This window comes from Alosa sapidissima, chromosome 5 (genome assembly GCF_018492685.1).
Source record: "Alosa sapidissima isolate fAloSap1 chromosome 5, fAloSap1.pri, whole genome shotgun sequence".
Classification (NCBI taxonomy): domain Eukaryota; kingdom Metazoa; phylum Chordata; class Actinopteri; order Clupeiformes; family Clupeidae; genus Alosa; species Alosa sapidissima.
The window spans coordinates 13,273,170-13,286,193 of record NC_055961.1 but is presented as its reverse complement, the minus strand read 5'-3'; the positions used below and the strand labels follow the sequence as shown (position 1 = coordinate 13,286,193).

At 39.6% G+C, this 13,024-nt stretch overlaps 1 protein-coding gene and 1 long non-coding RNA gene across 6 annotated transcripts in view; one reads left to right on the top strand and one right to left on the bottom strand.

Moving 5' to 3' along the window:
* rad50 (RAD50 homolog, double strand break repair protein) overlaps positions 1-10,647 on the bottom strand; it is a 71,757-nt gene extending 61,110 nt beyond the window's left edge. Inside the window, exons 1-7 of one of the 4 annotated variants that reach the window (XM_042093186.1) lie at positions 10,578-10,647; positions 9,205-9,365; positions 4,923-5,006; positions 4,321-4,472; positions 2,500-2,685; positions 1,919-2,123; positions 383-511 (exon numbers count right to left, since the gene is read on the bottom strand). In XM_042093186.1, coding sequence (XP_041949120.1) covers positions 383-511; positions 1,919-2,123; positions 2,500-2,685; positions 4,321-4,472; positions 4,923-5,006; positions 9,205-9,333 — 885 coding nt within the window. In that variant the 5' untranslated portion in view covers positions 9,334-9,365; positions 10,578-10,647. The other 3 variants (XM_042093189.1, XM_042093188.1, XM_042093187.1) reach the window with 3 other exon arrangements.
* On the top strand, positions 10,354-12,441 carry LOC121709676. Of its 2 annotated transcripts, none has more exons than XR_006032001.1 (6): positions 10,354-10,446; positions 10,536-10,740; positions 10,857-11,034; positions 11,275-11,322; positions 11,513-11,674; positions 11,767-12,441. It is a non-coding gene; the product is annotated as an uncharacterized LOC121709676 (long non-coding RNA). The 2 variants fall into 2 exon arrangements; XR_006032000.1 differs by having other exon boundaries at positions 11,275-11,381.
* Positions 12,442-13,024: the final 583 nt, after the last annotated feature.

Below are 13,024 nucleotides of genomic sequence, written 5' to 3'. Positions count from 1 at the left end.
TAGTCTAGCGACTCCATTGGCTTGCGAGCTGGAAAAATGAAACTTCTATCAGGCGAATCACATCGTGTATAGAGTCGGCGACGGTGCCTGCTACTTAAAAACAAAGAAGATGGATGCTGCTGCTGGCGAACAGTGGTCTTTGAATCGCGACACGACTTAATCTTTTTTTAAATTGGCAAAAGTTTGATCAACTAGCCAACTAGCGCTGCTGGTGTGAAAATGCATAGGACTCATGAGTTGTAGCGCTATCCTATTGCGTGCAGAGGAAATTTGAAAGACAACCGTTTATCCCGCCCCTCGGATTGAGCACTGCCAATGGTAGGTTCCCAGACCCTACATCTTGATGTGGGTCTGGCTCGTCAGGCCTTCACAGTAGCATTACCTGCTCCATCTTCTCCTCCAGCTCTTTGTTGTCCTCCTCCATCTGTTTCTTTCTGCTCTCCAAGGCCTTGATGTTGTTATCCAGGGTCACCACTTTGCCTAGCTTTTCATCATTCTCCAGCAGCTGGTTCTGATGGTAAATTTGAAAGAACAAAATGTCATATTTTGCTATTGCTATTGCATATTAGACCTAAGGTCAGAGATAAGTTTATTTGCATTTTAGTAGGTGCAGATTCTGAATACTGAGGTAGCTAGCATTACTGGTAAGAACTCAGAAAACAAAATTCCATATAATCAAGACACTGCAGGGAAAAAAGGAGGAATCATCAGAGAAGGATCATATCACACAGTCCTTAGTTTATATTTCTAAAACATGTTCCCCATTCCTCACCCACATACAGTAGGCCAGTGGTTCTCAAACTTTTTCTTTCATTCCCCACTTTGATCAAGGGGGCATTCTCGAGCCCCACCTGTCCCTCATCGCTCTAAGAAAGTGGTAGGTCAAGCTTAAAATTGTCAAATTTATTGAAATAATGACAAGTTCTAAATATATCCTCTTCAACAGAGTTAAAGTCAGCTGGTGCTGCAGATATAATAATAAATAAATACATAACACACATATTTTTTGTTTTCCAGCAACATATTAGGAAGCATAGGCCATTTTACAGCATTGTACAATATATTCAATGAAATACCAACATGCTGCATTAAATGGATCCATAATCCAGTCATACTGAGCACTGCTGGTTGGGAAATATTTTTGAAATAAACTTTGCAGGGATGTGATGTAGGCCTACTGTTTAATACATGGGATCACAAGAGTGCCTCCCAATCAGATGTTTCAGCGATTTCGCTCAGAAATCTCAAAGGCATAATACTGTCACGATCAAGGCGCCTGTCCCATACTCAAGTTTTTTTGGTGAATGCAGTAATCTTATTTGCTAGGTGAGGTAGGTGCTTGTCTTTGCCTTGTAACTGGACATTTAACTCAAATGTATCGCTAAGATATATCAAATATATCACTAAGAGAGGCCAGCTTCGTCAAGAAATGTTCACTAGTGAACGTGCTTGCAGATTCAAACATGCGCTCTTCCTCCAAGAAGAGGCGACTCGGAGCTCAAACACGCGCGACAGCACTTTACCTCGGGAAAGCCACCTTGCCTCGCTGTGAAACAGTACAGCCTTTTGGTCAGCTACCATCTCTTCGCAAAGTGCAGAGAATAGACGCGCTTTTAAGGGCCGGGTTTTGATGAAATTCACCACTCTCACAACAACGTTCAAAATCTCATGTAGGTTGGGACTAACTAAGCTGCCTTGACACGAGCGCTTCCCTGTGAATAACACCATTGCGCATCGGGTGCTACCTGGGCCCAGGCTACAGATAAAAAAAATAAATAAAAAAACTCCTGTTTTTCACGTTAGTTCGGGCCCCACCTGGCATGTCTCCGCGACCCAGTAGTGGGTCGTGACCCACAGTTTGAGAAACGCTGCAGTAGGCAATGCACACACGCGCGTCACGCACGCACGCAGGCCTCACCTCTAGAGGAGTGATCTGGCCGGCTATGCGCTCCACGCTGTCTTTGGAAGCGGCCAGCTGCTCCTCCTTGTTGGCCAGCAGGTCACTGATCTCCTGGGCTTTCTCCTTGTTCTGCTTCAGGTACTGGAGCTCCGTCTGGCACTCACGGACCACCGAGCTCTGCTTTAGACGCAGCTGTCTCAGTGTCTCCAGCACTTTTATGTACCTGTAGGAGTGAGGGCAGATTAATCAACAAGGTTAACACAATGACGTAAAAACTGACTTACACACAACTACCAAAATAAATAAAAATGATCAGTGTATGCTTTTGAGAGACTTGCTATCTGTGCCTGTTACTGATAAAACACAAATAATCCAAAATCATGAAGGCATCCTCCAAGAGAGTGCATTTGTGCTGACTAAATACTTTAACAATTGGTCAGCTGATAAATGATGATGATGATGATGAAACTGATAAAGATGTGTCAAGCAACATGCTGTGATCCAAATCATAGCCTATTGCCCACATCCCATCTTATCTGGGTTTTCAAAATGACTCGGATATCCTGCAGAGTCAGCTAATTGCACTGTAGACAGCATACTTAGTAGCTGCAAAAATGTCATCAAACTTCTGCTTCAGGGCCTTCCCTTCGCTGAGCGGCCAGTTGGAGTCCTCTTGATGGCAGAAAATGACATTGGTAAGGATGGCCTTGGAGACGCCAAGACCCGCGACCATCTCACGGTCGATCTCAGCACACTTCGAGCTGATGCTTACTTTTTCTCCATGCCTGAGGAGGATGAACAGAAAGACAGACAGGTTAATGTGAGAACAAGAACGGAAAGGGGTGATGGCATTACTTAACCTAGTACTATTAGAAACTAGCCTGACGCAGCCAGTCTCAACACTATTCAGAATTTGAGTTTGGTACTGCACCATTGGGATAATGGGGCGTGTTTCAACCAATACAGGGGGAAAAGCCTCTGCGTGCAATTGGATAGACCAATCAGAGAAACGAATGAGTCCTGTAGGGGGAATAGCCAACACATGCTTCTTCTCGTCAAATGCCTTAATCACTGTTTTCTACTCTGAACTGCTCTGGTTAGGTCATAGATCTGGGCACACCAGTTTTTCCCATACATTGACTTATTTGTGGCAGCCCACCACAATATCAACATTGACCACCACACAATGATTTTCCACGTTGTACTATTTCAATTGGATGGAATTCTTTGTAGAGCTATGTGCACCTTTGTAAAGCCTCTCCTTGTTTCTCTGTCTCTCAACTAACCTACATGCATGTTTAAAGGCAACATTAACAATCCTGCAAGGCATAAAAGACGACTAGAAGGCTAAATTGTGCTTAAATCTGGTTAGCATCATACTGTAACCCCGCTGCACTAATTTGTTAACAACTTTTGCATTCAAGTTAATTCTGCAAACCTACCAACACAAATAAAATTCTGTGGGAAACACTGCATACTGTAGATCCAGTGTGTATCATTGTCAAACTTGAGTAACTTGTTTCACATGAATTATTGGTAAATATTTGTTTATTGATTATCATTTGTGATCCCCTTCAAGCTCTGTGCAGTAAGTGCATGGGCAGTGCAGGCCTGAGTTTTTATAAAACTAATGCAGTACCCGTTCAAACATGCTATTCCTGTAGAAAACCCATAGCCCATTCACATGCCCACAGGTATACCTGCTTTAAAAATAGGATGATGGGGGAAAAGCATATCAGCTAAATGCTGTGTTGAGTTAAAGCTATATATTTAATATTCAATAATGAATACTGAATATTATATGATAATACATTAGCCTATAATGAATGTGCAGTGAGCAGAATTTAGGCATGGCTGCATGTGACATATTTTACAGATCAAAATGACATAGTCTAACAGCTGCATTGACTATATGAGAATATTCAAAATTGTCCTTCTTCATCTTCTCATTTGACCAAGAGGACAAAAACATGATTTTTTTTACCAAGTATCCTTGTGTATCCTTTGTTTACAAATTTTCACAAAGTGTACAAAAACATGTCTTTGCTGATGTTTTTCCAAAATATTCTCAAATCTGTGCAGCATTCAGATAATTCACATTTTTTTAACGTTTGGAAATTATGGCCATTTTAAGTGTTAGAGAGAAAGTACATATCTATTACATTTTTGAATTCAACAGAAAACTCCTGGTCACAAAGTTTCAAAGCTGTATGTGCCATATCAAGGAACCAAGAATACTGAAAGTTGGACAAAGGGCTTCTTCATCAAAATGCTTAACAAAATTATTTAGAACTTCATAGGCCCCCAGATTTAAAATTAAATGAAAGGACCCTAGATTTCACAGAATGTGACCAAAGGTTTAAAGGATTATAACCCAGGACCAAGAGACAGTACACAAGCTGTGACTGCTCTAAACTCACTTCATCCTGGTGATCACTCCCTCCAGGGTCTTGAACTCCACCTTCTTCCGTCTCTGCGAGCACTGCATGGACCGCTGCACGGCCACAAACTCACCATTCACATCTCGGAACTGCAGACGGATCTGAGCACGCACATCAGTCTCCTGGGCATCCTACAACACAGAAATAACAACAAACTAAACCTGATGGACAGGATAAGAATCTTGCACAGGTATGCTATCCGGCATCTGATCTCCTCATTTACCAGACATTTACTGATGTTGAATTGCATATTTTATATTGCAATGATTTACTTGTTTTTCATGAGTAAATGAATGTCTCCATTTCTTTGAGCATACATTTAGCGTAGACTTAATGGGAATGAAGTTTTATGCCTGTATCTGCAACAACTATGCCATCAGAATATGAATGAATCTAGTACAGGAGAGACCATTAAAGGAAATAAAAAAAATGCTATGCATATTAGTATCGGCATCACCAATCGGCCAAAATGAGTTTGAAAATACCGGCAGAAATACAGCATTCCGCATCTCTATTTTAAAATATGAAAAAAGAAAAAATGCTACATGCTACATGGCTCACAGAGCTTCTCGTCATCTTACCTTGGGATCATGAACAAAATTTGCACCCTTGGCTCCTGGGGGAAAGTCACCCGAAGTGATGTACTTCAAACATTCGATGATGGTCTGAGGGAAAAGGTGAAAATGAAATATGGTTTTTGGCCTGTTGACTACATATAACTCAAAGAATTTGGGAGTTATTAGTTATTGATTGGCCATTTAGTGGGCCTAAACTCTAGGGCTAGTAAGCAAGTGAGCTAGCAGATATACAAAGGCCACCATGGAAATACAAAGGATAGAAGGTAAGAAGAAAATATACATTAGCATTATGGTACTCATCATTAACACCTCAACAATATATGGCCCTCTGTAAAGATTTCCATAATGAAAATATACATCAGCATTTACATGAGAAACTCTCATAAATGACTTTTGCACTATTATATTGACTGTCTACTGTATGCACAATTGCACAATTTCTACCAAATTTTGCTGCTCTTATTTCTTCATTGTATGTGCCTTCTTATTTTTACTTTTTATATTGTTTACTTGAATGTTATGTTTGTCTGTGGACCTAATTGGTAAAATATGTCTTGTCTCCACCGTGGGATAGTAGGAAACGCAATTTCGATCTCTTTGTATGTCTTGACATGTGAAGAAATTGACAATAAAGCAGACTTTGACTTTGACTTTTTGACTTTGATAAAAAAAGAAGAAAAAAAATTCTGGACCTCTATTTACAAACATATACTGCAGTGGTCCACAAACTACGGCCCGCCACCTCATTTTGGATGGCCCCCCAAATCATGTCCGTGGTATATAGCATCTGGCCCGCACGGGAGTATGCCATCGTCAAACTATGACCTCCACAATTTCCCCCATTCATTCTCTATTTCGAGTCTTAACAGTACACATGTAATACTCTTTTTGTCCACTGGTGGTTGTTTTGGCGCTGTTTTGCGTTTGCCATTGAAAACAGAATGAAATGTAGGCCTATCTGCAAACATGTAAGAGGCCTATGCTGACTGCATCAGTGCTCAAAGTATTCTAAAAGTTTATCAATTAATTGTTAATAAATAACTAACTAACTTCTATTCAAGTCATATTTCTGGGACTTTCTGGGATAATTATTTCTATTTTTTATTCACTCGTTAAGTTAGAATGGTGGTCATTTCAGATATTTTTGCCAGCACTTCATAAAACTCTCATAGTTTGAGTTATTTGAATTATTTGTAGGATATTACTTGTTCACAACATGAGCTGTGTATGCAAAGACACAGAGTTCAGAGTTCACACATTTTGAATAAAATATAGGCCTACTTTTGGGACTCCCTGCTAACACTTTTGGGAATGCTAAAGTCTTTTTATCAGCATTATTTCATTTGAGCTACATTTTACACTGATATGGCATGATGGCAACATAAACACAGCTAACAATGGTATTAAATTGCAGTAGATTAAATGTAATGGAATATTCAACTAAGATAGACTGCTGTTGTTCACAGCACTAACAGTGTTTCCCCTACAATGTATTCATCAGCGGCGCAGCGCCGCTCCTGGAATTCAAGCGCCACTGCAAAAAAAGTTGCCTAATAAAAAATAAATAAATAGACGCAAGTGAACTTCAGGAACAGCTGCCGTTCGTTCAGGTTTCATGTCAACAAATAATAGTAGGCTAACGTTGAAGGCGCAGTCAGGGATTCCACAGGAGATCACTTTTGTTTGTGTTTATGTTTAAGTTTATTAGCAGATGCAATTTTGTGCAAAAAAACGTAGCCTACATTATGTTAACCAAGGAACCAAATTAAACACGTCAGCGAGATAGCTCGCCCCTACCTTCAGTAGCCTATTCCCAGATAAATCCACGCATTGTTTCGTTTTTGTTTGTGATGCAGGCAATGGTTTTAAGCCCTGTATTGCTAACATGCCTAGCTCACATGTGCATGGGCTGTGAAACTAAGGTCTAGCTAGCCTATTGGTGGGTTTAATTGAATTTGAGTAATAGGATACGCAAGCATTTACATCTGAGATAGTTTGTAATTCCCGTAGAGCTCACCAAAATTATAGATATGATATTAATTATAGAAGACACTTATCTGCTATAATCCAAGATAGATTTTCTTCGAATTTTTGACCATTTATTTTACCAAATTACATGGGAAACCTAATTAATTTCATCCACATATTCTTATGCACCATGCACAACAACGCTAGCCTGGAAACCAGACTCTCTGACTTCGCAGTACTGTACTGTAGGGAAAATAAATCGACCGGAAGTACGTAGACAGGCCAAGGCCAGGCTACAACAACGCTACTAAGTTAGCTTAAAACCGTGAGAATCAAGCCAGCGTCACGGGCCGTCACGGCATTAAAGTGACAGGCACTCAATTCGATTTGCACAGCACCAATACAGTGTAATGGCATGAAAGAGAAGTCTATATAGTTTATACAGTGCTGTGCAAAAGTTAAGACACCCATGCTGAAATTGACAAAAGGGAGGAATAAAAAACATATTTTGCCTTTTGTCTTAATGCCTTAATTAAAAAAAAAAAAATAGGACATCAATTATTTTTTAATGCATCATGTATTGTAAATAAATACATTATATATAAATGTCTTAACTTATGCACAGCACTTTATATTCTAAATAGTAATAGTTTGTACAGTGGCCTACAGTGTACAGTTGTACAGTGGCTAATACTAATAATGTAAATGAAAAAGGTGAAAGAAAAACATGAATAATCCTGTTCAAGTACTGCAATAATCATGCTTGTGTTGATGGTTATGTCATAATGCCATAATTTGTAACTTAATCTGTCCATTTCTTTCACAAAATCCACCAGAAGTCACCATTTAAGGAGTCATTTTTTCAAATGTTTCGGGGGGGGGGGGGGGGGGGTGCTTCCTACGATCAACAGCACCGCTGCTGGAAAAAATTCTAGGGGAAACACTGACTAAGCTATTTATGGTTACTGATATACTCCGAGTCTCTGGCCCTCTCTTAGAGCCAGGCATAGTGAGCTGGCCCTCGGAAGAAAAAGTTTGGGGACCACTGATATACTGTGTTTATATACTACACATATCTAAGAGATGCAACACAGGATCACATTCCAGAGTCTTGGGGGAAAACGTTAGTGATGTTATACTTTTTGATTAATCAGGTTGATACTGAGACTCTGAAGTGTGTGTCGAGAATGTCAAGCCATTCCCAGCAAAGCCCTGTATGGAGGCTTGAGTTATATTGGTGATATAAGTATAAGTATATATACTTTTTTGATCCTGTGAGGGAAATTTGGTCTCTGCATTTATCCCAATCTGTGAATTAGTGAAACACACTCAGCACACAGTGAGGTGAAGCACACACTAATCCCAGCGCAGTGAGCTGCCTGCAACAACAGTGGCGCTCGGGGAGCAGTGAGGGGTTAGGTGTCTTGCTCAAGGGCACTTCAGCCGTGCCTACTGGTCGGGGTTTGAACCGGCAACCCTCCGGTTACAAGTCCGAAGCGCTAACCAGTAGGCCATGGCTGCCCCCTGACGTCAGACGTGACGTTCGAAGCCTTGTTTGACTCCACTGCATCGACTTCTGTTTCACTTTAGGCGGGACACTCTGACTACAAAGATGTCCCATACTCTGATAAGTACCTGTGGGTTGTTGTCAGTCGTTGGTTGATTGTACTTTCACTGCCCTCTGTTCATGAAAAACACTACCCAGTTACCAAAGCACTTTCACTGCCCTGTGTTCATGAAAAACACTCAGTTACATAAACACTTTGCTCTCTTCTCGAAGTCATTTTTACCCAACGCTGGCCTACAATTCAATGTAGATTTTCTCAAATGGTTAGTCACTGTAATTTGGACACTGGATAAGGTGTTGCACTAGAAATCTTGCGACCTGGGATCGAGTCATACCTCGATATTAATGAATTTTCACGGATGACCTACTACTTTATTTGTTACAAAGATAGGAAACATTTAAACTCAAGTGAATTGTGCTTTGGGTTGAACCTGGGTTCAATCCTTATGTTTAATGAATTTTCACAGATCGCCTACTACTTTAATATTTCAACATAAGAGAATCGCTTGTATTCCCTAACGCCTGTGTTACGTATGAATGTACGTATAAATGTATCACACAAATGGCGCATTTTGTGTTGCTTTTGTGTTCTGAATTTCTCTTGTATTTGTATTTGAGTTGTATTTTGATTGACCAGTATGTGTCCTAGGGTGCATTCAAAGCCTCGGAAATGAACCACTTTTCAACACATCTGGCTTGAAAGCTTCAAGGTTTCATGAAGCTTCATCTCTTCATCACTAGAAAACGTACCGTTTTGCCTGCTCCATTGGGTCCAACCAGAACGGTCATGGGCGTGAAGAACGTGATCACCTGCTTGTCTTTGTCCTGCACTCCAAAACTCCTGACACCCAGGATGCTCATCTTCTCAATCTTGGACATCTTTGGATGTTTGCTCACCCCCCTTCAGGCTGCTGTGTAGGGTGACAAAATCACAGCTTTTTACATTTCCGCCAGCAAAACAAACAGCAAGATCATACTTCCAATTATATTCAAGAATGTTACCATACAGTGTTAATATCATGTGTTTTAAATGCAAATTGCAGTCTATATATTATTTTTTAGGCTACAGCTGTCACTTAGCCTTTGCACCCACCCATTAACTGTATTCTGAAATTTGACTGACACCTGGAGGTCAACTCCCTGCCCATAACCTCATTCTGCAGTTCTCTTATGAAGAACTTCTAAAAAAAAACTCCCCATTTTGATTAATGGCCCAGGCATTTAGAGATTGAGGACCTTTAATAGACATGGTTACGAGTCCAGGTAGCCTAATACGTATGGTCCTTATTAAAGGGATCACTTAAGTCCTAATACTGGTGCGGGAGGAATAGAGGAATAAAATAAAACCATCGTCATCGTTTATTTCCACAGAAAAAATGTCTGGCCGTAGCCTACCATGTATGTCTGGGATACACGGATTGACAGAGCACCAGGCATAACCCCAACACTGTCCTCACGTAGATAGTGTACTTGCGATTCGTAACGTGGACAAGCAAATATTAGTCAGGGCGTCGGTGTGTACAGTGATCACTAACCTATAAAGTTGACAAACCTCAAGACCGCGTTACCCAAGAGCTAATTTAACCACTGTACAATGTTGAGTGACTAAGGTGAACAGTAAGTTGGGTGACTAGGTGTCAGTCTTTTTCCTAACTATTTTCTGGGTAACTTACTTCTAATGCTACGGTCGCTGAAGTGAAACCCAACGCAAGGTTAGCAAACTGCTAGCAATTGCTGACTGACAACTTACTTTCTTCTTAGCAGATAGTTCTAACTTCAATAACTTCCAAGCTAACGTGGAATTTACAACATATGGAACATGTAGCTGCTAACGTTATTGGAGAAGCTTAACGAACTGCTCGACTGATCATGGGTTAACTGTGATTTGCACGCCAGCTCTACGTTAACGTTACATTGTCAGCACTGGTTTTAGTGGCACCTCACTAGCCGGGTAGCATTTAGCTTCAGCGTAGCTGCGAAATCTTTGATGTGGTAAACGCAATTAAATCTTTGGAATATTTCTAACGTTACTCATGCGTATAAGCCACATGCTGACTCTGAAACTTGCTTTTTGTCAATAGCCTACCCGCTCCGGACCGAAGAAAAGAATTTCAGGAACTTACATGATGTTACAAGACTACTTGGCGCGTACTGAGTGAAACCAGTGACGGAAAACATTGCGCAAGCGTATAAAATGAGGGGGCGGGATAGGATAGGTTAACCTTCGAGGCAAAATTTGAAGACAGGTCCGCGGCAGATTAAAGTTCTGAAGGTAACCATCTGAAGGTAACTTTGACACATCACGTTTTGACACTTTGTTCATACATGTCATGTTTTATTCTGTAGTTAGTAATAGTTGGAAATTGGCTGCCTTTGAAAAACATTATTCTCACCTATGCCAGGAAATCCCCGTTCCCATACCATCCATCCTAAACAGGTCTTGCACATTAGAGGCTCAACATGTTGAAACACTTAGTGGTCCTTCTGGCACTCTTCCACTTTTCAAAAACTGACGACACAATTAAAGAAATAATTATACATCTAAGAGACCTTCGAGATCAGCAGCATCTCCTCACCTTTGTGAGTAAGCAATTTTATATGGTTATAATATGGATTGAGTGTAAATAGGCCTAAACCAATAGACACGCAATGTGGCATGCAATCTGATGCATAGACATACTAAGACTTGATGCATCTTAATTTTCCATGCTCCATGATATTTGCATAAATGGCTAATAAGGATTAGCCTACATGAAATAACCTATGTTTACCAAAGCAAGTGGGTGAAGCAATGTTTTGTTTTGTCCCTCATGTCTGAAGGTTTTAGAGAGCCCCTACTACCCTGGCATAAGAATCCACTGGAATGTGGTAATGGCAGTTTCAAGACAGTCTGTGTTCAAACAATACATTTAATATGCTTCTTGATGGTAAATGGTAAAATTAAATAAATTTATGTTGAGCCTAGATTGTGCAAAGTGCAGCTTAGAAAATTAGTCAATGCTGACAAATGCATAGCCTACATTATTTTTGACCAATGACTTTGCCTTTTCTCTGACAGTTCCATTGCAAAAAGGTCATTGCTCACGAACTGTTGCAAGCATTAGACCATGTTAAAATAATATCTTCTCATAACACTCATCGACTTCAGGAAACTGTGAATAAACTGCAAATCAATATTGAAGGATTGATTGCAGGAGACCAATTTAAAAGCACTATTAAAGTAAGTATCTTTAACAACATCCCTGTTATTGCTTAATAGTCCTGATCCATTGTTATACAGCTTCTTCTAATACATGTTTTTTTCTTTTCTAGGCAGAGGAGGACTGTGCCAAAGACAAAATCATGTTTGTTAAGATCAACAGCATGGCAAACTCAGCATTTATAGATCGTTATATAAGGTTTTTCCAAGACTGGCTTTCAAATATATCATGAGCATCCATTATCCTAACCCACTCAGCTAAAATAATGTATTTGAACATTGGATGCATTTCAATGGCAAATCAGGGATCAATGTATTGCCAACAAATTAATTTTCCCAATGTCTTGAATTATTTCACAAGTAAGATGTAAGGTTGATGTATGGTGTATTACTTTTACATTTATTCATTAAGCTGACACTTTTATCTTACAGCAAGAGGATGAATGTAACTAATGAACGAGTGTATAACTAAGTGTGATGAAAGTTTTTATTGTGTTTAGTTGCTTTTTCATTTCTGCCAATTTTACAGCTTTGTTATGTATTTTTCGAACTTTTGTTCAGTTTTTGGTGACCCTTATCTAAAGCCTTATGACACCTCATGGGTCTCCATGATGGAGTCAAGCATGTGCCTCTTTTCTTTTAATCAGACAAGTGTATAAACTAGACAAACAGATAACTAAATCATAAATTATGTAATTTGTCACCAAGTGTTTTACTTTTTTGTTGTATATTGGTTTTGTTTTAGAACTGATCAGTATTTATTTACAGTAAAAAATGGTTACATGAAAGTTTCATATGCATTTTCTTTTTTACCGAAGGGATTCATCTGACCAGAGTGAAAGGTTGGTCTTGAATCTCAAATGTCATGGCAGAGTTGAATTCTCAGAGTGGTGCCTTTGACATGTACACTAACCCTTTTATGACTGGACCTATGTGGCATACAAGCCTATCACCCACTTGATGCTTACGTGAGATTATTGGGTTGCACTTGTCACAATTCACTCACTGAGATGCTGAATTATATGGTTATAAGGCCAACAGGGGGCAGCATTAATCTAATTCAGGTAGAAAGGCAAACACATAAATCCATATTTATTTATTTTTTAGTTTCCATTTTTCAATGGTAAGGAAGTAAATCACAAAGCAATACTTATACTACATATTTAGTCATCATTATGAAAAAAGTGTTTGTACAAAATACAAAATGTTTGTCTAACAGTTTTGATGCAGCAATTTCCCGATTGCAAAATTCAACTTGAGTGTGCAGAAGATTGAGAACGTTATGTAGGTAGGCTACTGCAGTCATTCATATCTCTTTTGATCCCTCTAATATCACATTCTCTCATGCACACCTTATGTTATTTATTTTCA